The sequence below is a fragment of the Amblyomma mixtum genome, chromosome 9 (genome assembly GCF_055824585.1).
Source record: "Amblyomma mixtum isolate Tamu chromosome 9, ASM5582458v1, whole genome shotgun sequence".
In the NCBI taxonomy this organism is placed as follows: domain Eukaryota; kingdom Metazoa; phylum Arthropoda; class Arachnida; order Ixodida; family Ixodidae; genus Amblyomma; species Amblyomma mixtum.
Window position 1 is genome coordinate 29330263 of NC_143020.1, and position 26286 is coordinate 29356548.

General features: G+C 43.4%; 1 protein-coding gene across 1 annotated transcript; it reads right to left on the minus strand.

The window, feature by feature from the left end:
• Positions 1 to 976: 976 nt before the first annotated feature.
• LOC149328629 (carboxypeptidase inhibitor SmCI-like) lies at positions 977 to 24714 on the minus strand. The gene is made up of 6 exons (XM_089558904.1): positions 24640 to 24714; positions 16452 to 16607; positions 10013 to 10177; positions 5190 to 5384; positions 3518 to 3564; positions 977 to 1060 (listed from the first exon to the last, which is right to left on the minus strand). The coding sequence occupies exons 1-5, from the start codon at positions 24710 to 24712 to the stop codon at positions 3557 to 3559; spliced, it is 597 nt and encodes a 198-aa protein (XP_089415030.1). The 5' UTR covers positions 24713 to 24714; the 3' UTR covers positions 977 to 1060; positions 3518 to 3556.
• Between the last annotated feature and the right edge of the window lie 1572 nt (positions 24715 to 26286).

The window sequence follows — 26286 nt, forward strand, 5'->3', positions numbered from 1 at the left end:
AAAGGCGAATTCTTGTACTTTTCCGTACGAGCGAAGATGGGGTTAACTTTGTAGATATGATCGGTGCGACGTGAAGTATGAGGTGGCGGTAAGATGTGCGACCGAGCAAATGATATACTGCTTTGAAAGAGAGTGTGAAAAAAAGATAATCTGGCAAATTTTCTGCGCATTGCGAGGGGCGGCATGTTGAGCTCTTGCTTCAAAGATGAAACGCTTTGAAATCTCGAGTACGATGATAAGATGAATCGCGCGGCTTTATTCTGAACGGCTTCAAGTATATTGGAGAGGGTGGTTACTCGGTTAGTGTGTTCGTATGTATGTGCCGTGAAGGTGATGATTGTGAGTACTTTACGTATTTTTGCACATGTATCCTGTACTGCTCGTGTAATAATTGAAATAAAAATTTTAGGTGCGCTTGTTTTGCTCTTGCGGATAGTGTTTGGAGACCGGGTGAACCTGCAAGCAATGTTGGGGAGTCTGTGCGCTCTTATTTATTGTGAATTATTCGTAGGGCTTTGCATTGTATAGCCTCAAGTTTTGTGATGTTAGTTGTTAATTGGGGGAACCAGACTGTGTTCGCGTATTCTATGACTTACAAGGGTTTTGTAAGCCAGGAGTTTAGAAGATACTCGTGCGGACCGTAAGCGTCTCCTGATATAGAGAAGTTTCCGTAAAGCAGTAGACGTGATATTAGCAATGTGAGAGTCCCACCTCAGGTCAGAAGAGAGCATAATACCTAGGTATTTATGGTGTTTAGTTTTCGTTTATGGAACGCCGTTTACAGAGCAAGAAAAGCAAAGCGGGATTTTTTTTCTTGTTACTGTCATATAAACGGATGTTTTCGTGTTTATTGTCATTTGCCAGGTGTTACACCATTCTATTATTTTTTTAGAGAACTGTTTAACGACAGATGGTTTAACGACATGCTATGTGTATAGGAAGATTTTATTTTTAAAAAATCATCAGCAAGGTCGGCCATTTTCGAAGGACCGTTTTATGTGACGGAACCAATGCGGTATGTTCTTTATCTTGTCTGAATTAGCTGCTGCGGCATGTGTCCCTAGAAAGAAACGGGAAATATTTATTGTCCGATCAACTGCATTCCCAGAATTATGAGAAATAGCATGCAAAGCTGAGAAAATATTTGGAGAACCAAACCACACTTTTCAGTTTGAAGAAGTTGCAATCTGATACAGGCTTTGACGGGTTTGCAGTACTTGTTTCGTAAGTTATTTGTACGAAAGTTTTTCTCCAGACTGATAATATAGCTTTCGGAACTTGAAAGGCAGACGCATATATGGCGCGAACACCAACACAATCAAGTTTAATGCTGAAAAGTTGGCGCTCTTAAAAGAACTACATCAACTGCGAATGAAAGAGACAACAGCTTGAAAGCATGTCCAAACTCTTCCATTCTCTGCGATAGTTATGTGCAGCGCTGAAGGGCAAATCGCCGATGAGAATAAGCCATTTTTATGCCCTTAAAGGGCAATTGCTGGGAACTCACGAAAATTAAAGTAACATCAACAAAAATAACAGAAAACAAGTTAAAAATGTTTCCCAGATAGCGCGTTGGGTGCTCATGGTTAGCGCAATTCGTCGTTATCAAATCATATAGCATTCTAAACTGCTATGTAGTATGGACAGGTGCTTAGGATATTGCGGTCTTAAACCAAACTGATTAAAATCAATTCCATTCATTGCCGAGTTCGTATAAAGCAACGTAGTCGAAATACGGAGGCCGGATGTTTGTATTTTTATGGCGGCATGTGGCCAGGTTTTATTTTCATCAGTTATCAATGCGGCTGAAGGATTTTGCCCTAATGGATGCTCTTTGTTCAGCTCTACATATTTGAAAAAAAAACAACTCAACTCTTTCTTTGTGGTTGGTGGCTGATGGCTTCATTCATAAAAATCAATTAGAAGTAACTAATTAAAAAAGACTGGATTTGAGAAAACGAAATGGCGCAGTAACTGTTCTGTGTATCTCGCTGGACACCTGAAGTGCGCCGTAAGGAAAAGGAGAAAGGTGGGTGTGAAAGAAGAGAGAGAGAAAGTGGTGCCGTAGTGGAATAATTTCGACCACCTTGGAATACTTAACGCGCACTGACATCGCACAGCACATGGGCACCCTTTTGAGTTTCGCCTCCATCGAAACGCGGCGCCGCGGTCGGGTTCTAACGCGGGGATTCCGGCTCGGTAGACGAGCGCTGTAGCCTCTGAGCGACCACGGCGAGAAAGGAGTTAAGTCCAAAAGGATTTTGACGACATTTTTCAGTCTGTTCGTTGGGTGTAAAGGTCCTATAAAATTAGGCAGTTTCCACCGGTTCAGGCAGAAACGCACCCCGGGAAACAAGACTCGATCGCTGGGGATTCGAGACTAACAAGGAAGCGACGAACATTGTGCAAATTCAACGTGGTTGAAGGCAAAAATTCTTATAGCTTCTATCCTCTGAAGACTCACGTCAGTAACATGACGACGAATGTGACATCGGATCCAAGGCCGAACATACGGAGTTGATTCCAAGAGACGGCAAGCGTAGCAGAGAGGGCAGAAAGCTAGGTGGGCGGATGAGATGAAGTTTAGAGGGATATGGTGGCCGGACCTAGCAAAGGACAAGGTTAATTAGAGGGACATCAGGGAGGCCTTTGCCTGGAGTGGGCGTAGTCAGGCAGCTGCTGATAAGGATGTTACCAACTGGGTTGCAAACAAACGGAACTGGTGCACATTTAATGGAAGGGGTCTGCTTGAGCGTTCTAAGGATCCAAACTGATTGTGACGTAGAGGACAACGGTGATAGAGCGTAGCGTTTGACGTGCTGTTGCGATTTCTTACACATATTACTCGGAATTCCCGGTGCAGGAACAGCACGCATACTGAGGGAAGGGTGGGAGGACGCTTGCGGTATGAATGTTTTGTTTTTGCCCCCGTTAAAGATCAAGGAGGAGCAGACGCGTAACGCCTAGAAAACGAGTGCGCTTAGTGCCGCTAAAATGTGCACCTAAGATATATCTTTTTACCTTGAACGAACGCTACCGCAGGGCTATTGGGCAAAACCAGCATTGCCGCTGAACGTCTCTTAGGAAGCGGAGGAACAGGCATCACTGTGGCAGCCAACCTCTTGGCGAGGGATTCGACCAAGAATGTTACATGTAATTCGTGCAATGCACCTAATGGTTTGTACCGTGTCTTATCAGTAACATAGGCTAGCAATATTTTTCACCTGGCCACCAGTGTATGCTTTCCATATAGAAGTAGCCCTGATGACTGGTTCAGTAGTATCATAGGCTTTTTTAGGCATTCGAGTGAAATTCTTAAAATTTAATCATCGGCATGCAAACTGCCAGCTAATGTTGCTCTTATGGGTAGGTAAATAAAAGTAATATCAAAACTGGCTGCTGGTTATTGGTGCACATGTGCTCCAGGATCCGTTGCAAACTAGGACTTTCAAGCACAAAGAAGTAAAGGTCCTAAAGGCAGCCAGACGCTCTCTTGGCAGCTTTGAATTCATCTTACCTTATATCAGTGGAAAAAATCGGGGACATCAAGCAGCCTCTAGTGCCCTGAAATAGGTAAGAATCATGAAGGTAAAAATATTTCAGGCAACTTTACCAGAAATCCAGATACTCAGGTACAAAGCCCACCGAGGAAATGCGCTTTCGTTGTGATGCTGCTACATGCAAAGTAGGACATTAAAAACTGTAAAAATTCGCTTTTCCTAATATTATTATGTAGCTGTGGAAGGTGCATAATGGCCCGGCCAAGGAAGAATCGCGTATACGCATCGGCGTCTAGTCACACTACCTTTCCTAGCAACGTTAAAACGGGAAGGCACTTTAGCAGCTGTTAAAACACAACGAATGCCTAGGAATGCTTTCTGACGGCGTTATGTTTGTAAAAAGAAAACAACTATCTACACTCTGTTTGGTGGCAAGTTTTGTACCACTTTTTGGACGCATTTCTAAACAAAGAGGTCCTCTTAAAAATTGTTACGTATATACAATGTCACGCACGCAGTAGCCAAGAGGCGCTTTACCTGTGAATTGCTACGTGTACGCAAAAGTTTTGACCTATCGTCGAGAAGAAGTGACGGTACTAGAAAAGAAGTGTTCGTGCCGAACGATTCTCCAAGAACACAATTAGTGTTCGAGATGGGATTGCTGTTAATTGTAAATCGGCACACTGGCGGAAGGAAAACGTCTTGAGGTCGACAGATGAAAGCGCGTTCGCCAGTTCTGTTAAGCAGCTAGAATATCCACGGGCCTGGAAAGCGCTGTAATATCTTTCTTTATGATTAGCGATCACCACGTATACATGACCCAAATGAGGGGGCAATTCACTCAATTCGTACTGAAACCTTTGATGTGTTGCCCTTGTTTTTACCAAACATTGCAGCACAGATTCTGTATGTCGTGCAGCCGCCACCCTCTAAAGGCGTTTCAAAAGAATACAGGAGGTGCTCTGTCAGCTCCGTTCTGGGTATTTATTTTATATACTTACGGAATTAAATACATAAATGGCCCCAGCTACCTTAATGCCCGCCCTGGCAATACACTAAAGAATCGCGAGTACTCTTGCCGAATAAGCTATTCGAAATATTGTTTGCTACAAACAGTACGCCATTGAATTAGCTTGCGTGCAGAAACCGCTACTGCCCCTCCCGCATACATTCTGACCGCTTTGCTAAAGCCACCTGGCAATATGAGTGCAATATTTCTCGTCCTCGTGCATTTCATTCATTTTCTTGATTATTGCTGAAGTTGTGCCGATTATTGAACTGTTATGGTTGTGCGACTGTATGTGTGTTAGTCTTTCCATAGCAGTTCTTTTTAGCTTTTAGCTTTGGATCCCATACTGCATGGGTTTTTGAGTAGTTTGCAAATTGCATCATTTCTAATTTGTTCTAAATACTATACGTTTGATGCTATATATAATAATTCTCCCTACACTCATGCCCTCATGCGGGTGCTTTAGGTATTGTGCAAAATAGAAGAATAAAATATAAAAAATCTGCCAGACAGAAGTATAGTTTTAACTGTTCAGTGCAGTGCTTAACCGTATACCGTGTTCAGCCAAAAGCTGCAGCATTGTTAGTGTCAGCAGTACTAAATTCTATGATTCAGCTAGGAGGCTGAGCCACCGCTTGCAATTTTCGATGCTTTGAAATGGCCATTTATCGTGGACTTACTTGCGCAGTGTCTGATGCAGGCTTCGTAGTAGCGGAACCTATTTGGACTCCCTCCGCAACCTTGGTACACAAAAGGTACGCACTGGTTGGTGTAATAATTGTAGTAGAAACGTAGTAAGCGGTAACCCTTGCGACAAGGCAGTACTTGACCAGGAGGCTGAAAACACTTCTGAGGCTTTGGAGGCGTTGGTCGGCCTGTGGAGAAACACATGAAGATTCAAATTACAACTCAGCTACCAGTACCTCATTCGGCGTGTTAATGCAGTCATGTTGGCAAATTACAAAGAGTTGACAATTTCGTCCACCGCCCATCATTAAATGCTCGCTCATCCTTATATCTCAATGAGATAAGTATCGTTCGGCAAAAAATTAGGTATAATAAACTTTCAGATGATTAAGAAATACCTTCATCGCTGCACCGCCAAGCACACTCAAGCTATGTATTAAGGCGGAAGCCTTTAATGCCTCATCGTTGTAAGCAGGAGTTGTTGACAGAAATGTCACGCTTTTCAATTGGTCGAAACGGTCGTGATGTCACAGTGCGCGAATTTCAAACGGGGCCAATTGTTCTTGGCTTGTAACCATGCAACCAAATAAAGGGATCGTATAATGATGCTCCAAGTAAGTGGGACTGAGTTTAGTTAATAGCTTAATTACCCAATTAGCCCTTCTAGTCATGCAAGATAAATAAATCAAACTGAGTAGGAAATTAGTCGAGTTCGAGAATCGAACCCTGGTCTCCGGAGTGCGAGGCGAGCATGCTAACCACTACGCCATGTCAGCTTTTTCTTTCTTTATTGCATTTTCACAACGGGTAGAAAGATGTAAAACTTGTCAGCAACACTTGCACTGACACAGCAAGTTAAAATTTTATCAGTTCAACCAAGTCATCCAACACATTTAACCAAGTTGGCTGATCAGGCAGTGCCTGATACACTTCTCTCAGACGTATGACACCTTCAATGAAATGCTCGCGTGGAGATCTCACAACTACTTCTGCATTGTTGAATTGTGTCCTTGTTTTCCATAAACTATGGAGGCCAAGGAGCATAATAGTGTCATAAGGGATGTCCTGTTTTCCTACCGGTAAGAACCTGATGCCAGGCGGGTGTAGCGGTAAATCTTTCTTTAATGTTCTTTGAAGCACATCCCAGAAAAAAATTCTCACCCCAACAATCTAAAAAAACGTGATCTATTGTTTCAGGTTTTTTACATAGAAAGCAATCTGTTGACCAAGGGACAAAGAGTCCTTTACCATGCTTCCATGTTTTGACTGACAGAGTTCCGGTATGAAGTTTGAAGAAGAAAGTTTTCAAAGATGGGTAAACTGGCATTCTTTTAACCCTTTTGAGCACATCTGCTCCTGGGCCTCCACAGTTTGACAATCGGTAAATGGGTACAGGGAGCATTGATTCAATTAAATCTTTATACAGATTTTTTCTAGTGACATTGCAGAGGTACTGCATTGAAAATCGCACTTGTAACATCCTGCACGCAAGCACAACTTCACGCAGATAACCTCTCACTGTACCACGCATGTTTTGAACAGAGCATACTACAACTCCTGGTAGCGATCGACATAAACGAACTTGCATAACTGTGCGAAGAAAAATATCGTTCTGGTCGCGAAGAAACATAAAGCGGGACGCGATTTGTCGTACAAATAAATGAACAAGACCGAGACCTCCTCTCTTCATGGGCAAGAATAAGTTTGTTCGACTAGTTCTTTCCCATGTCGACGCCCAAATAAATACAGGAAAAACCCGATGGATCCTTTGAATATTGATCCGCGAGGCGCTCAACACATTCATGTTATACCATATCAAGGAGATGAGGAACAGGTTACACACAGTGACGCGCGAGAACATTGATAGTGGTCGCCCCTGCCACCCACTGGCCTTTTCCTTTGCTATTGCCACCTGTTCATTCCAGTATGGTTCGGGGTTGCTATAAGAGTTCAGCGGTACTCCAAGATACGTTGTCGGAGTTGTGGCCCACCGAAGTCGGGAGTAATAGTCTGGCGTTTCCTCCCAGTCACCATGCCAGAGTCCATAACTCCTCTCCCAATTTATTTGCGCTTCCGGTGCATTTGCGAAACTTCTCAACAACAGCCGTGGCTTCACAGATACTCTGTTTACTTGAGCAGAACACGGCGATGTCGTCAGCATAAGCTAAGATTTTAACATGCGCTGACAGTGACCTGAAGCCAGTTATACACTCAGAGTTTAGTATAGCCAGACAAAGGGGCTCAAGATAGATTGCGAAAAAGAGGGGTGACAAAGGACATCCTTGCCTCACTGAAGATCGTACGTGTAGGCTTTCAGTCAGCTCCCCATTAACAAAGACGCGCGTTGTGCAGTTCGCGTACGCCATTCGTACGCCCTCCGTTATTACACAGCCCACATTAGCCTGATCTAGCAAGCTGAACAGAACCTCATGAAATACACGGTCAAAGGCCTTTGCGAGATCTAGATGCATTATTGCCACCCTGTCGCCTAGTGCATCGCAGCATTCAAGCACACTTCGCGCTATGTGTATATTAGTGGCTATGCTCCGACCCTTGATACCGCAAGTTCGATGACTCCCCACTAGCATGGTTATGACACCCTGAATTCGCTTTGCCAGAACCTTCATGAATATCTTATAATCTACGTTGGTGAGGCTTATCGGGCGATAAGACCCCACCAACAGACGTTCTTCTGGCTCAGCAAACTTCGGTATGAGTACAGTGTGCGATGTTGTGAATGACAATGGCGTACGCTTTTTCTCGTACGCTTCGACAATAACTTTCAGCAGAATTAGGGCGATTTCCGACTTGAAATATTTGTAAAAGGCGGCTCCTAAACCACCAGGACCGGGTGCTTTACCCAATGGCAGTTGATCTATTGCTTCCTCTAGCTCTGTAACGGTTATTGGCTGTTCAAGACGAATTCTGACTTCATCGACGAGTCTTGGCATAAATGGTAGGAAATCGTTATGGAAACTGCCCTCCGCCCTTCGCGTGTGACCCAGCAAGTCACTGAAATGGTCTCTGATTACGCCCTTGATAATGACGCTATCGACCGATACCTCGTCACCGTTTTGTATCTGGCGTATTTCTTTTTGACAAGCGTTCATTTTTCACCGCCAAATGCTCGTTTTGTTGGCGATTCCCCTGCCCACAGTTTCTCGGCACGTGCACTACGCCATGCCAGCTCGATGGTTTGCAATGAACAATGGCGCGTCTAGTGAATACGGTTTCTTCGGTCACTCTCATCTTCCTCCCTTCCCGTTTCGGCGAGGTTCAGGTGTCCTACCATATATGTGAGACAGATACATTTCCTTTCCTCAAAAACCAATTAACCGACGAGCAAGACGCAGAACCGAACGGGCGATGGCGTTCTATGGACTCCCTGGTAGCGTTGCAAGACGCTGTCGCGTTGCACTCTTGGAGGCGAAGCCTATCTTAACAACGCATGACACAAACAGATCACCGCGCTTAAGGCTTTCGCCTCACCGCACTTTAGGTCAACAAAGTGCCCCCCTTGAATTTTTGTTTTCAGGTGGATTGGAAAACGGTACACCTCTATCACTATAAATCTTGTGTCATTTGAGGTCATTTTATTATCATTTAGGTAGAGCCCACAACTCGGTTATGCAAAATCCAAAGCCGCTTTACTGCTGCTTAGACCTCGCGTAGTTTCAACATAAGTACGTGACCAATTAATGTGAGCATAACAAAAAGGTTTGCGCCTCTGTTTTTCTTTTTTTGCCAATTTGCCAACATATATGCGCTCACATAGTTTTCTTTGAATTGTGATACGTGTCATGGGAATATTGAATTTCCAAATACCTAACAAAAGAATTTGTGAACTACAGCATTACTCCGCGGTCTCGGAGAAAAATAGGCTCTATCGGAATTCTCAGTTCTGAAAGAATATATTGCCGACTTAAGCTGCAATGTCTGAACCAGAGAGTAAAATTCAAGAAAGTGTAGTGAAACTTTAAGAGCCTACGGCATATTGCTTTCGCTCAAGCACCTGAGTTGCGCAGTATCAGGGGTAAGACTTTGGGGGCAATCGATCTCGCGATGCAAACTTTATGGGTCAAAAATTGCAGTCATATTGTGCCATTCGAAATGACGTTTTTCTTGCGGCATCTGCTAGGAACCCCATCTAAACAGCTCAGCGAAAAGTATATCCGATGAGTCAGAGTGGCACACGGCACGGGATATAGAAAAATGCGATAACACAGGCCCTCTCTTCGAGCATTTGCTCGCATATATTTGGCGTACAGGCCGCTTGTTCTACTATCCAGTTTTCTGTCCGATGAACTGTCAAGGTCGACTGCATCGCGTCGTTCTATGCCATGAAAGTACCAGTCTCAAGTCGGCTATCGGCTAACAGCCTTGCTTACACTGAGCGGCCGACCACAGAGGGGTCATTCGTAGGATGAAATACTGTTTAGACGCCATGGACAGCAATGGTTTCTATCGGCAGGAGAATGAAGAGTGTTTGAATGCACCGTCGTACAATGGAATCACTGATGGCCATGTTGTAGCCTTGTATAATGTCCCTAATGCAACTGTCATAACTAAATCAACGCACTGTCTGTTATTGAAGCTCGTTGTACAGCGTGAGGTTCGACTTACAACACGTTTTTCTACCAATTTGTGACAAACGTGGAACGTAGAAATGAGCACTGATTTCAATATTTTAACACTGCTGCCTAGTTTCGTTTAGTTCCCACTGATTAAAAATATGCTTATTATATTCCGCAGATGTAGCTTCGAAATTATTGGAGCAACAATGCTAGAGCAATGAGTTCAAATAAAGTAAACTTACGTCTCGTGCATGTCTCCTGGCACTCCGCAATAGTAGGAAAGTTATTTCCGGAGTATATGCACCCAATATCCTTGTGACACTGGCGTGTATTCGGATCGTAGTAGTAAACAGGGTGGACATCGCCGGCACAGGTAGACACAGCACGTGGAGCCGTGCACACATCGACTGGAATTCGAAACATAAAAAGATCACAGTTTACTTGCTTTAGTTTTTGCAGTTCAACGTTCCAAAGCGACACGGGGCACGAGGGAAGCCATGGTGTTCGAGCTGCGGATAATTTCAACCAGCTGAGGTTGTTCAATGTTCACTGTTATAACAGAGTACATGGGCCACTATCATTTCGTCCCAACATAAAACTTACGAGTTTTACGACGCAAACCGTTTTTTTTTATTTTGTAATCCTGCTCCATAAAAACAGCTTTAGTTGACGTAACAAAGACATAGGGTTAATGAGCTCCCAATCATCGTTGTAATGCTTAATTCTGGGCACCCTATCAAGCCATCACAGATGTACCGTCTTTCCCAAAAGTAACCTGGCAAAGATGGTTTGTTTCTTGGCAGAGTAGCGAAACAGTTATGGCAGCCCTTAAGGTGTGAATCTGTGTAAAGTAGGATGAACCCTTGTCCTCATGTTTTAGCACATTTTGGTCTTTAGAGTTGCCGCAAAAGGTCCATTGTGCGTTTAAGAAGTAAACACCAGCTGCTTGGTTACTTTTGGCAAACGGAGTACATGTTGTAGTCCAGAGTTCGACGAAAAAAACTCGTTTTGCGAGGAAATGACATCACTGTGAAAAACCTAACACTCGACAAAAAATTTGAAGAACAGGGTACGCAGCATACGCATGCTAATTACAGCGACCTTCATATGTATAAACACGGCCGATCCGTTTTTCGTTTTGTTATGTGTACAAGGGATCCTAGGGTCATTTGTTTTTACCCTGTTCTTCAAATTTTATGGTGAGTGTTAAGTTTTTCACAGTGGAGTATATGTTACAATAAAAGCAGCTGAAGTCCTTGAAATCATCAAATAAACCCAGTGGATTTCACCGAAGAGAAAAAAACTATGAAACACCTTGGCTTACTTCTCTAACAAGGCATCAATAAAATGAGTTTTGTGTCCGAGAGCAGTTCGATCAAATTTGAACGTGCAGTTTTTGTTCGAACATTCACAAACCCAGAAATCACATTCGAAGGAAGCTAGTTTACAGGTCAACTATGGAGGATGACGAAGAACTGCACACACTGCACATTACACACCACATGAAGGGATATGTAACATGAGATAGCGTATTCTCTTAAAAGTAAACTAAAAGCTCATCTTTTCCATTTGAAATATCGCATAACGACAATTAGCAGCTTATAGCCTGCGCTTCGATCCAACGGCAGCAATATATCCGCAAACTTGCTAACTAAACATCATTACTAACTACAGATCAGCTTTGCTAGCCAGTGCGCGGGGGCACCAGGCGGTCGTCGCTTTTTTTATAAAGAAGATTGTATTTATTCCAGTGATTCAATGCTTTGTGTAGATGAAATATATAAACAACAATGTAGAAAGCAATCGCAAATGAACATAATGCACCCGATCACGGCTCGTGTTGAAATGCAACACACTCTCGCGCTGTGCAGTGCACATGTCTTCATGGACTTCCATCTGCGGCGCAAAGACACTTACATGGAATTTCCTGTCGTCATCACCGTCGTTATAGCAGTATATCTTGCTGGGCTAGTTGGTGGACCATTGTCAAACAAAATGTAAAAACAGCGCTAAATTTAACATACAGCACACAGAAAGACCGAGAGGAAGGGCGCTGTCCTGTCCGTCTTTCTATGTGGTTTAGTTAATTTTGGCGCTGTTTTTACCTGTTTTGTTAGACGACGCCGTCGTTATAGATCATGCTATTAATCTTTCGCACGTTAATAGAACTTGACCAAAACAAGCTACTTTTTTTGCTGTGTTCTTCGAAGGAGCAGTTATGTATATCAGAACCCCGTTAGAAAACCTGTCCTAAACTATCAATAGGGGTCGCTATTTAAGTCGTTTTATGTTGTTTTCCTTTCATTTCGTCGCAATTTCAATCATGAAAAAATAAGAGGAGGTGAGGAACTATACACCCAATCACAGGTCTGCCTGGCCCGGACGTGGCGCTGCCACTGACCACACCATGCCCGCGGCATCCCTTCCGGCTCTCTGATAGGGAAAATGTTCCACAATCTGTCGCACTTATACCGCATAGCTTCTATAGCGAGAGAGATGTACCGCCGAAAAAACCTCATCAGGCAGGCTAAAGCGTCATCGCACACCGTTGTCTGTCGGAGTCGGCGTAGTCGGCAGTCCGCCAGCGCGGCCGTGGAGCAGCGCGTGCTAAAGCAAGTAAGTGGCGCCATTAGCATGTTTCTTCCACAACCAGCGCGAGGTGACCCTTGACGGAGTACGCCACCACTAGCAGTGCCGAATGTTAGATTACCAAGTCTATTAAAAAAGAAATTGAAAACTACGATATGCAGCTCCCAAATAAGTGTAATGAACTGTAATGATGTGATGCTCCCTTCAGTACGGCAACAAATCGATAGTTTTACTTTTTGCGAGTGCTGGAAGGGTATTTTTTAGCGTTGTAATTTAAGATTGAGTGCACAGCTGGCATCTGTACATATGGTGTTTACGTTGTATTTATTAACAGTTTAAAGCTGGTGGTCGTCAAGGAAAATGATAGAAGTTTACGAAATTTATTGATTTTAACGAAGTTATTACATCTGCACTGGTGCTTCGACCACCTGGGGTTCTTTAACGTGCACTGATATCGCACAATACACGGGCCTCGAATTTCTCCTCCAAAGAAATTCAACCGCCGCGGCCGGGATCGAACCCGCGTCTTTCGGGACAGCAGTCGAGCACCGTAGCCCCTGAGCCACCGCGGCGGCTGACCCAAATTAAACCCGGTTAACCCTGTTAATGATGAACGCTTTTCCTAGACGAAGGCAGGTCCACTTGTCTAAACGTAAAGGAAAGAAAACTCCCCTTGTTCCCTTTGTGATTAGAAAACTGTATAAATATTTTCATGCTATTTAAAAAAAAATTCACATATCTTTGGTTGACCTCAGCACTGAAATGAATATTTAAGGTCGCATATAATATCTTTTTAAAAGGACTTATATAGTGCGCGTACATTTGTAAACTGCAAAGGGGACAACGGATTTGTTTCTGAGCAGCTTAGCAGCACTGGTAGGTTTGACTTTTTTCTGGTAGGGAGAAGACTTCTTTTGACTTCAAGGCCACTTCAAGGCAGTTTTAACGCTGGAATTGCATATTGAGTTAACCAGAGGAGCCCGGACGCGTACCGCCTCCTACTGTTAAGGTGAAGATTGCGCAAACACGGACGACCCGCAGGAAGAGACATAGAGACGCACACAGCGTAAAGATATACATACATTATGAAGTAACGGTACAGCAGATAAATTAAACCAACCAAACCAATATGCCCAAAACGAAATAATACGTTATGAACCACTCTTTTACGCGCGAACATAAGCCGCGTGCTTACTAGCCTTTTTAAATACGTTCAGATTGTCCCGTAATATAGTGATGAATCGTGTAATACACGTAGCGTCAAGCTGCATAGGGGGATCTCGACGTCCGTGGTTTATTTCGGGCATCAGTCTGCAGATCTTTCCAGACACATCTATGATCGTCCAGAGGGTTTAAAAAATATTAAATCGGCATTTGAAACTTCCGGTGTAAGCGTTAGCACATGCATATTTTAAATCCCAGTGTACTACCTATTCCCACCATTTTGCACCTTGTCTTGATCTTTTTATTTTCCAAATGGGAGCCTTGTTGGTTTGGTTGGTTTATGGGGGTTTAACGTCCCAAAGCAGCTCAGGCTATGAGGGACGCCGTAGTGAAGGGCTCCGGAAACTTCGACCCCCCGGGGTTTCTTTAACGTGCACTGACATCGCACAGTACACGGGCGTCTAGAATGTAGCCTCCATCGGAATTCGTTCGCCGCGGCCGGAATCGAAGCCTCATCTTTCGGGTCAGCACCCGAGCGCTGTAACCACTGAGGCACCGAGGCGGGGCGGGAGCCTAGTTCAGAAGGGTTGTCCAAGCTTCAATAATATTACGGTTCCATAGTATTAGCTATGTGACAACGATTTATCAAGCCGAAAATAATGAAATCTGACAATCCTATGTTCTTTGCGACTTTGACGGAGTCCCTATTTAGGAGTCTTCTCTGTGGCTTTGAGACAGTAATGTTTCAAAGTCTGATGGCGATTCGCACTTGGTAGCTCTGTTATTTGTAATGCGTTAGCATTGTATGGTTATGTTTGCGGAGATTCCCGCATGATTACATGTTAATGAATGACTTTATGCGAAAAAGAATGATAAATTCAGATAGGCCATCAAAAAAACTCGTACCTGAAATTAAGGGGTTGAGGTGGCTTTAGTAGTTAATTAATTACAGAAAAAAATGTCTGAAAAGTGGGCGGTTTCGTGTCATTACGACCTTGTCCGCACGATTACGTCTAACCGGATGGGTTTATGCGAAAAAAAATGGTACCATAGAATAAAGCATCAGAAAATCCCGTATAGGAAATCAAGAGGATGAGGTGGGTTAGTTAGTTAATTCATTAGAGCCAGAAATGTCTAAAAAGTTGGTGGCGCCGAAGCAATAGTGGCGCCAAACTTGAAACGCCGAAAGTGTGGCACCACGTTACCGGAAGTGTGCGCGGAGCCATCGCGTGGCGCCAAATTTGTAAATGAAGCGTGGCGTGAAATTTGACAAGTAATGCTTACGCATTTCTCTAATTCCCCATGCACAGCCTTCGAAGTACACGGTGATGTAGATAGTTGTTTCTGAGAAAAAAACCTATTATAAATTATTGTACCTTCCATAAAAACAGAACTTAGTGTTTGGTAAATTATTTAACGTTTCACAATCTTTATGCAAATTAAAAAATAATGACGTGCGGCTGAGCTTGGTAAGGAGAATTGCGACAGGAGCGCACACGCAGAAGTTGTGCGTAGTTTTATTTCATTATTTAGTTGAATTAGGCGATTAGATTCATAGATCGTAGGGAGTCCTTATACGACTCCTGCTCCTGACGCAGTGGGGCAGGAGTTAAGCAATGCGCCACTCCCGTGCGATGGCAGGTGCTGCCCCCAGTGGGGCTTGTGGGACCGAAGTTGCTCTTTCCGAGCAACCTCTTGCGGCTTGGCAATTTTTGAACTGCCGCCTGGAGCGCTGGGCACTTGCTCACAATCCGGCGGTGTTACGTTTCGCCCACGGGAAGAAAACGGCATGGCTGCAGCGGAACGCCGACTAGCCCCGAAACGCACATTGGGTGAACGCCTTGGTTACCCGCAGGAAGCCGCGTCCGTCTGCCCGGATGAAGTTTTGAGCTAGCATTTCCCCTACACCGAGTGCGAACGCACGTTCGAACGCATGAAATGCGCGGGAACGCCGCTCATGGACATTCCGGCGTCTGCGCTACGTGGATGGCATCGTTCTCCCTCTCTCGCAACGTGACGGCGGTGTGATCCCTCCGGAGTGTGTGTGTGTGTGTGTGTGTGTGTGTGTGTGTGTGTGTGTGTGTGTGTGTGTGTGTGTGTGTGTGTGTGTGTGTGTGTGTGTGTGTGTGTGTGTGTGTGTGTGTGTGTGTGTGTGTGTGTGTGTGTGTGTGTGTGTGTGTGTGTGTGTGTGTGTGTGTGTGTGTGTGTGTGTGTGTGTGTGTGTGTGTGTGTGTGTGTGTGTGTGTGTGTGTGTGTGTGTGTGTGTGTGTGTGTGTGTGTGTGTGTGTGTACACACACACACACATACGGCCCGGCTGCGGTGGCTCTGTGGTTATGGTGCTCGGCTACTGGCTCGAAGACGCGCGTTTGATCCCGGCCGCGGCGGCCGAATTTCGATGAAGGCTAAATTCTAGAGGCCCGTGTGCTGTACGATGTCATTGCACGTTAAAGAACCCCAAGTCGTCGAAATTTCCGGAGCCCTTCACTACGGCGTCCCTCGTAGCCTGAGTCGCTTTGGGACGTTAAACCCCAATAAACCAAACCAAACATACTTAGATATATACATACACTGCAACAGTATTCCAGCGAGAAATTTTCTAGGCGCAGTCAGTTGCAGTAAAAACGTATATTCTTGTTAGAAGCAAGATAAATTGTCTGCCGTGTAACAGCCTTCGACTATTCCACGGCAGCAACGCCAAGTATTGGGCTTAAACGTTTTATACATCTTTAATACACATATATTTACAAATATGCAGAAATGTGAACTTTTCCGGTGTGAGCGAATTAGGAGAATTCAAGCCAAAATCTACATCTAAACTTACGCGACGCATCCACCCCCTAATCCTGGGCTCGCTTTTAGAACGCCCTTCCGGCGAACTAAAATAACACAAACAAGGCGAGAGAAGCGAACAAAACGTTTGGACTCACCGCTACGGCAGGTTCCATCGCAAGCTAACTTGCTATCGAACGGGCCATCCTTGTTGCATGTCTGAATGCATGTCCTGTTAATAAAGTTGAACTGCCATCTTGGCGTGGGGCATCCTCTTGTAGTAATGATTGCTTGGTCTGAGATGCATCTCGGATCTGAAATGAGGCCAGTGTGAAGGCGTGACGGCAAACTTTCTTCTTTGTTCTGGCTTTTAAAGGAAGAGTCCTCCTGTGGCTGAGTTCCTGAAAGTGTCGTTTGTCCCGCACAGAACTAATAATGAAGCATTTCTTTCCCTTAGATAAGAAGAGAATATATATTAAACCAAGAGTAGGATGTGCGACATCTTATGTGCGACCTCTTGTCACTTTATTATCTAAAATATCAGGGTGTTATGCACAAGAGATCTCTGAGCAATAATCAGAAACGCGCACTTGTAAGAACGAAGGAGAGTGCGGTCAAAGTGTCAAAAGTGAAACAGTTGCCGCATCCTAAATAAGAGCCTGCTGCGAATTTTTGTAGCATAGAGACACCAGAAGCAGATAAAACGGACCAAAAGCGCAGAAATCTAAAAGTTAACTTTTCTGGCATGGTTTATTAGCCGGAGAAATATTGGCGAGGCGCATGTACCCTGGAAACACGTTGCATCTCCTTTCACTTCTTTTCCTTTTAATGCGCATTATCATAAAAGTCAGAAAGTCTTTTCTAGAGCAATTTAAAGCAACTTTGTTCTTAATATGAAATAATATGTATCACCAATCGTATTCGTTGAACATCTTAGACATATGTCGTACCACATCGACGTTGCAAGCTTAGTGGCTCCAACGTACAGTCAAGGCGCTAAGCTGTGCGGCTCCTAAAACTACACCACACTGCATTGGAAACGGAATCGTTTCGTTGCTATCGCAGGCTCAGGGAACCGTACTCGACTTAAATAGTCGCACTGTTTCAATGTTCCCAGAGAAGCATAGTGCACATGAAGGACCGCGAAACCAAAGGGTGATATTAAAGAAATCCTGTGTTTAGAAACACGGTGCTGCGTCCATATATCACAAATTGTTTCCTGAATACAGTTGTTGCATGAGTGCATAAAAAAGACATTACCGAGGCATCAGTCACTTCATTTTGATTTTATCGACATTTTTCTTTTTATTAGAGAATACGCACCCGGACCTTGCCATAATAGAAAGAAAAAGTAACAACTTACAAAGCAAGGAGAATAGATGAACGAGCCAATATTAATCAAATACCCATCAAACACTGAGAAGAGAAGTTAAAGTTCGGATTCCTCTCGCTGAAGCAGGTTTAGACAGCAGTGATGTTTGGGCTAGAGTGCAGCAAACACTCGCTTCGCTCGATACAGTGACGATAAGCTCTGCACGAAAGTCGAAAAGCTGCTTCTTCCCCGAACCAGTCACTAAAGAGAAGCTGTGTCAGGGAAATTGCAGAGGAAGAGAGGATGATGACAACAGAAAGGATTTGGTGTCTGAATTATCGTTTAGAAGTGATCGAAGTGCAATTAGTTACGTACAGAATGCGTCATTAGATTGTGACGAAACCGCAATTTTCAAAACAACGAATTATTGAGACTTCAGCAAGCTCGTTAATATCTTAGGACAACAGTTTGAAGTGCAACCACATAAAAACTTTGTTCCAAGTCTATGAGTAAGAAAGATCAGGGAGCAGCCCTTGAATTCCTTCAGCGTTACTTTTATATTCGTCTGAAGCTCATAACATTTTACGTACACATAAGTGATCCGTCTCTGACTACCATATTCATATCTTACACAGCGATAAGTTCAGGCTATCAACGCTCGTCCTGGTAGTTTTTGCGTTTTTAATAGCACTTAATGCTTTTTTTTGACCACCTGTTTTTACTTTGACTGTGCGCTAATTATCTGATCGTACAAGAATTAATTTCATCTTCGCTGCTATTCTTGCTGCTGTATAGTATGCAGTAAAGGGAAAGTTGCGTTCGTGCATTGTTTAAAATTCACTTCAGCGTGCCTAACTTGTTAACCTTTCCAACTCAACTTCGTCAATATGGTCATGAGCAGGAACTGGCCTGTTACGTTCTGTGCTTGATAGAACACCTCTCCGAATTACCTTCTTTTGAGCGCTGTTTTGTGGCAGGGCACAATATTCTGGAAAGGAACCTGATTAAATCTGCCAACCTGGCCGTTTGCGAATGCCGGCAGCGTGTTTTTACTTTAAGAATGAATAACACCAACTACAATGGCCTAAAGTTCTGGGGTTTTTCTACAAAGCCTTTATTATGATTCTCTTGCACTGAGTTTACGCTACCTTCCTGTTGTTTTCTAGTCGCTGTAAAGGGGAAGGATCTTAAACAGTCGTTAAGATTGTCATCGATGGATTTCTTTATAGAGGGCGCCAGGTGGTGCGCGCTCCTAACAAAGAGAGTATATCGCAGCTGAAGTGTTTTCTCCGACGCTGCTTTCTTCTGATAGGCACCAAAAGGTATAAATGAAGGACGTCTTCACATCTGAAGAGTCATGTGTTTGGTTTAACGCGCTATTATTTATATATATACGGCATGCATTTCATATATATTTCTCAATTTAACGCATGTATATACTTATATCGACTTTTGTAAACGTCGAGGCGGCACTGCAGAAGAACAACGAGAAGCAGTAGCAGCCGCAAGATGCAAAGGATCTCAACTTTACAGACATGCAAAGGTTAGAAAAAAGCAAGAGTTAGAAAGCGGAAAGAACGCTCCGCAGCTAGATGGCGCTGGACAACGGTGGATGGAAGCCATTCAGAGAGGAGCATTTAAGAACATTTTGTGGCTAATAATTTCAGTCTTCTGCTTGTACACAAAGTTTTGCTCGAGTGCTGGGAGAGGTCGGAAAGAGTACGTCATGGTTAGCCAAAATTACTAACCATCTGGTTAATAGAAGATCGATAAACTTAAGGTGGGCACATCTTGCGCGGTTTTCGGATATATCTTGTAAGGATGAGTAGGCCAGGCTTCCTTCGAAAATTAGACAGACTATCCAGGCGGCGATATCTTAAAAATTAATCCTAAAGCCTCGCCTTGAGGGCCCAGTACTTTAGCTAACAAACTATTTTGCACGGAAGCCATCATATTCCTTTGCATTCTATGGGAGATCGAAAATAAGATGTAGTTGCAAGCAATTTCGTGTCCGGTGAGGTGAACATAGTCGTGAATATTAGAAAACAAATTGCTTTAAATGCTTTAGTTTTTCCAACAAGCGTGCCTGATTTTAGATCTGAAGACATAATTATCACCGCGTGCTTGTGCTTGCAACCAACCTTGAGTGCCTTCTCTGAAATGTCGTGTCGGAAAGTCAATGCTCCTGTCTTCGTTGCAACTGTCATTGCCAGTAACTTTTTTCAACGTGTAGGAGTGTCTGTCATTTCTGGCACATGTTGGAAGCGATCAATCGACAAAACTACGGAAAGAATGTCGGCAGTTTTTTTCATTTTGTGGGCACGATGAACTTGAAATTGGTATTAGGGCAGTTTACATACAAAAGAAATTGATTAGGATGTACAAATAGCAACTACATACTGCCAACAGGATCCGAAACCAACGACCCCCACACGGCGCGTAAGGTACTTTGTCGAGAGGTCTAGGCGGTGGCTTTCAAACTTTTTACTTTTAATGGCATTTATCTTGCGTGTAACCTAACCTTGAGAATGTTCGATGCCTCAGGCGGCATCTGACGTCGTGGGTTCTGTTTTTGCATCAGCGGTATATGATAGTATTTTCCTTTTTTTTTAATCATTCAGCTTTCAGGTATAAAGTAAGTACTCTAGAAATTTTTAATTTATTAACCTCACAAAAAACACGTTCTTGTTGGTTTTCCTTCCTGTGACTCTTGCCTTCCTTAACACGTATGTCACAATGAGTTCCCCATTTCTCTATCCTTGTGTGCTGATCGCTGAACAAGGGCCTCGGTTCTGGAAGCTATGCAGTAAGTACAGCGTGGCCACACAGCTTGCGCCCTCGATCATGTTTCTAGTGGAACATGTGGCATTGCATGGTGCTCTAATTACGTCGCTTTGGGCGAGGGAGGCGTCAGTGAATACTGTGAATATAGGGTTGTAATAAACATAAATATACTTCAAAGTGGAAGGTTGGACAGCCTCCAGAGAGACGCGGAAGTCGCGGGTTGGGATCCGATTTGCAGCACCTGGTTCTTTTTCGTCCTCCGTCAAACCAATTCTCCTTCGGGTAAAAACTGAATACTGATTTCCAATAGATCTACTCCAGAAATTATAGAAAACATTCATATACGCTTTCCTTGGTTTCGATGACTCCTGGCCTGGTTCATACGTGTGTGATAACCAGCCCCTGGTTTCCTACCTTTGTCTGCCATTTTTTCTAGCAAAATATTTAAATTAATTTCCCCTTTTGATCTGTAATTTCTCTGATAACCTGTTCCGTGTCCTAATACCGGGTAGTGAGTACAATGACCCAACGAAATGGATCCGTTGGCGTGTGGAAATGAACGAACCTTCTTATTTTATCTTAACACGAGCAACTACAAAGTACAGAGGTTGTCAGCGGCTGAAAGCAAATAGTTTACGGGGGCATGAAAAGGGGGGTGCGACTTGGCGATCACTGCCGCAAAGAAAATGTTCACCTATTTTTTTTTTTTGCGTATAGCATTACTATCTGACCCCCACGGCTAGAGATAGAGTAGAAGGTTTTTTTAAACTAAAAGGATCTGTCTGAAAGTTTCACGTAACCTTTCACGTCTGCTCGAAGCTGTTTTTGTGGGCGAGTCATAGTTAAAAGTTGATTTGAGAAGGAAACAGTGAGCGCGCGTTTGAGAAGATACCCATCTTTTGCGTAATGTATGTTTCTCATACATTAAAATTGCGGAAGTGAACACCATTTCCGGTATTGAATACCAGCAAACACAACGTGAAGCGCGTGTGAACGAATAATATGTGCAGATTCTAGGTCAACCCTCAGGTCCTAGGCCCTCATTGAAAGCATACAGAGAAAAACGAGCTGTAGGCAAAGCTAGAGGGCCAGGAGGCGGTGTTTGTGCTGGATAAATATAATTTGGATGTTTAATAATTTCTTGCGGAAGTAGTATGAACGAAGGATCGATTGTCCTCTATTATGCTCCGCATGTCGCCTCCTGCCTCATAAAAAAAACACACTTGTGCGTTTTCTGTACACTACAGTATTATTTTTATCCCACTTTGTCGATGTTCTATTCATTGTGATTTATTTTCACAGCCTTTCTATGCCAAGCTTGGTCCCTACCAATTCACTCATCAAGAGCAATTTTATCGTTTCCCACTATCAAGAACTCGTTATACGGTCTCTTTATTAACGTATATCTTTGAGCGCAGCCATCTCTGCTAACTTATTCGCGACAGCACGCGTATCCCTTAATAAACACACTGGGAAGGCAAATGTGATGCTCGCACGGTGTTTTTCCGGAACCCATTTGTTCAGTTATCGAGTACAACAACTGCAGCTGAGCCCGTAATAGGTCGATGTAGGCACAGGAGGCTAAGGCCTGTTTGTAACGGAGCAGCCACACCGGCATTTGCGCCTCACGTACTCCTTTGGGAAAAGTAACCGATCAACAGGTTTTTTTCTTCTCAACCATGTGACGGAGCTTTTACAGCACCCCTAAACACCGAAAGGTGTAAAAACGTGAGGACAGCGCTTCACCTTACTCTATAGAGGTTCAGAGCTTAAGAGCTGCTATAAGTCCTTTGCTACGTGGTTAAGAAACAAAGCACCCTTTCCCGATTACTTTTGATAAAGACGGTAACTAATTCAGTGCGACTACCGCATACATTAGCTTATGCCATCCTGCATGTGAAAGCAGCCGCCGTGGTATTTCTTCGCACAGGCTCACTTCCTTACTGCCACTGAGTGCACCCACGTACCTTTCCGCCTTGCAACAGTCCGCTGATAATACCTGCCGTTTCGGCGACACGTGGAGTTCTTGTGTACCCACACCCCCTCTATCAGCTACTCATATTTTCTTCCTCATTACTTGTACCTCGCTCTTTACACAACGTTTATTACGACGTGCGGACGCCTCCGGTTGCTCTGCCAAAGTAGCAGGAGACGAGCCGACTTACATGAACTGACAATTGGGCTTAGCACACGGAAGCTGTCTCGCCAACCATTTCTGTTGCATAGTATCCTTTGAAAGCGCAGTGAAGACAAATACCAGTACGCTTATATACCAATAAAAAAAAAGAATAAACTCTCATCTAGCGCACTCTAGTAGAAGCGCAGGGTATGATGCTGAAGATTTCGATTATTAAACAAAAAATATTGTCTTTCTTCAAATTAGTTTATGGCCAGAAGCAAATTAAAGGCGAATAAATCCAGACTGTAATTTTATTGCGCCTTCCTAAGGGAAAACGATATCAAGACCTATTCAAGTCCTATTCAGTAATAAACCTATAGGGCTCCATGAGTCGGTAAAAACACTGGGAGTTACCTTTTATAACAATTTAACGTGGAATACTCATGTAGAGTACATTCGTTCAAAGGTCTCCTCAGCTGTCGGTATACTTGCAGGGTTTAGACACATTCTTCCCGTAAGAGCAAAAATAAGGCTTTATAACGCGTTAGTCCTTTCTCATTTTAATATTGTACTATAGATCGGGGCACAACAGGAATAAAAAATCTTTGCAAGTTACATTTTCTCCAGAAAAAAGCTGTGCGATGCATTTCAAATGTATCGTTAACTTTTACTAGCAGAAATACTTTTACAAAGTTTCATATTCTTCCAATATTTGCGTTATATTCTTATCGGCGTCAGTTATGTTATCAAGCTCATTTCGAACACCTCGATCACCCCTTCATTTTGCTTGCACAACGTAAAGAAGACAGTAGCTGCCGGGGCGCAAGACACAGAGAAGTTTGGTTTAACCCAACACCAAGAGCTTACTGCATGGATAAATTTTTATGTCAGAACCTTCCAGTTCTGTTAAACAGATAAAGCAAGGACAATTTTAATGTAACCTGTAAATCGAAATTCATAATTTGGCATTACTGTGGGGAAAAGTTTTGTCGTTCAGTTTTCTGCATAACGCCTGCTGTACAACCATTGTTGTTCTTATTTTTAAATCTTATGTAATACTATGCAACCGCCGTCTTAGTCCTGTGCGGTCAGTTATTTAAAGAACCCGGGATCCTTATGAAGCTGATGACACAGATTTTAGTCCCGGCTCCTCCTTGTTATGAAAGGAAATAAAGTTCAACTCTACTCATCTACTGAATGCTTACTCTCGACAACAGAGGTATATTCCCACTACACCGCGTAGTACATTTATGCAGTTAGTAATGGGAGGAAGAATGAGGGCGTTCAGATTACCAAATAGAAGAGGTTGAAAACTTGGTCGAAATTCTTTGAATCTGCCAGAACTTCACATGTTTTGAAGAGGAAGTTTTTTCCATTGCCAATCAGAATTTAGTCTGTATGTTTAGTGAGAGAAATTTACACCATGGCTTCGGCAGAACGCTCTGCCCTGCTAAGGGAGGGCGCTAGTGGGCAGCCTCCTTCTTGTTACGAGAACTTTTTTCTCGCACCTTTTTGAAAAATGAGAATTCTGCCAAACATGTTATGTGTAAATTTCTGGTATCCTGACCTATATCTGCGGCAGAAGCGTCTTTTTGCCTGGATCCAAATAAGGAATCCTTAATTTTTTTAGAAGTTTCACAGCTAACGCAAAAAATGTTTTTTTTTTCAACAAGCGTTTCTTTCCGCATTTCCTTAAAGGGTTCGACACGCTGTTCAGAATATCTTTGCGCTTAAATTTTCACAACCCTATCGTAGTTTATCAATTTCGACTACTCTGCTTGTTTCAGAGTTGCTCTCCATTAATGTCAGTCTTCCTTTTCGTAACATCGTCTCACTGAGTCGTTTAGCACGATAACAAAATGCAAGAAGCCAAATCCAAACACTATTGTAGGTCACACTAAATACACAGCAACATGGTTAGTATTTTCCAGCAATTAACATGCGTGCCACAAAGACGTCTGTCAAGCTCTCTGCATCACTGGCGAAAGGATGAAACAAGATTCGAGAGCTTTTGCAGCTATTTATATAAATAACGAGAAATGTAAATGATTTCGTTCAAGCCGCATATTTTTAACTGACCGCTTGGAAACTACTGCTCTCTCTGAAGTGTTATACAGAGCAATTTGCTTACCTTTCGTGGATCGGCTTGCTGCAGTGCAAAGCCCTAAAAAAAGAAAAAATGACAATGCCGAGTACATTTCCATGGTTTCGCCTCGAAGTGGAAGTAGCCTTATGTAATGTCGCTGCTTCTTCGTTGACTTATAAGACCACTCCGACACCTCATTTGCATATGGCTTTTGCAGAAAGGAGAAAAAATGGGTTTAAGCTTCACATGTACATGAAACTCGAACGGCATTGTTCATTGTGTGGACTCTGTGCGAATCTATATGGGTGTAACAAATAGCCTGCGAACAAGAATTCCTGGAAATCTTTGTCTGCTGTCTGGCCCGCGTGAGCCTTCATTCGAACGTGAAGATTTATACATATTAAGAACAAAGAATTAAGCTGAAATATGCTGCAAAGTTCTCGGAATTAAACAAAAATATGCAATGTATTTTGTGCCGGAGTTACTGCTAGGGAGACTGTTGTTCCCAGAAATTATGATGTAGAAAACAATTTAACAAGGAGCCATCAACGATATCAAGCGGTCATGAACTTGAACCACCAAAGTTCAACTGTAAAAATTCATAGAAGAAAACAATCGCTGCAGCAGTGACGAGAAGGATTTTTTTTTTTAAACAAAGCGGGCTGTTTTCGAGCCTTTGTTGCCATGGTTCTCGCAGCAGCATGTAGCAGGAGTAAACATCTGCGCTTAGCTGTTTCATGCAGAGAACGGTTTCTGGGCCTAAAAAGAACAGGTCTAAGCTGTAAACGATGTGCGGTCCGCGAAGTAAAGGCAGCGAACAATCGCCTACCCTAGAATATATGGTGGAGGTTGACATTGGGCATTTTGCATGAGCGGAGTATTGTGCGAATATCGCCCCTTATTCTTCGCTCCAACGACAAAAGGAGCATATCCAATGTTTTATTTTGGTAAATTTTTGGACAGCATTCGCCATTCTCAGAAAACGCTGACAACTCGCAGAAAAATTTAGCGCTTTGCAAAGCGAGAGTCAACGGCAGTTGTTGAGGCGTTACGCTGTCTCCTCCTTTCATGGTAACCACTCTGCGAGTGATTCTCGGGCAATGACCCTTCGGTTGCGCAATTCTTTACTGTCACCATACCCTACTCCCTCTACGGTAACACCCTCCGTGTGGTTAGCACGCAACATCTCTCATTTGGGCTGCAAGTGAAACAGTGCAAAACGGACCAGAGAGGAAGAGAGAACCACACGGATGAACGCTTACTAACAACTGAAAGTTGATTAAAATGGATATGAATAATATACACTCAGTCCATAGTTAGGAGTGCATATGCTTCCCCAACATGATATAGAACGCGTTACTGATGCGAATGCAGATGCCGATTTTCACAACCATGTGTACGAACAGATGGATTGCTTACACACCTGGCGCTTTTCTTGTGAATGTGAAATGCCCCGCAGATTTCTCTTGTCTACTGATATTTATTGCTATACAGAACTTAAATTTTATTAAAGAAGAGGAGTCCGTGCATTTTAATCGAAGAAGTGGAATTATTACGACAATAATCTCTGTAGTGTAAAGCAAGGTTGGAAGAAACGCTGCTTTCAAACATGCGTTGTGCTGGCGTAGTCGCGTGTTCAAGCATTTCCTGGTTCGCCCTACATAGTCAGGGCCGCAAGCGAAAGGAATGTCA

Excerpts from the sequence above, each read along its gene's own strand:
- LOC149328629 (XM_089558904.1), bottom strand. The coding sequence starts at position 24,712 with ATGGAAATGTACTCGGCATTGTCATTTTTTCTTTTTTTAGGGCTTTGC. Across the intron at positions 16,608-24,639 it reads AGCAAGCCGATCCACGAAAG|ATCCGAGATGCATCTCAGAC; the intron begins GTAAGCAAATTG and ends GCCTCATTTCAG. Across the intron at positions 10,178-16,451 it reads CGATGGAACCTGCCGTAGCG|TCGATGTGTGCACGGCTCCA; the intron begins GTGAGTCCAAAC and ends TTCGAATTCCAG.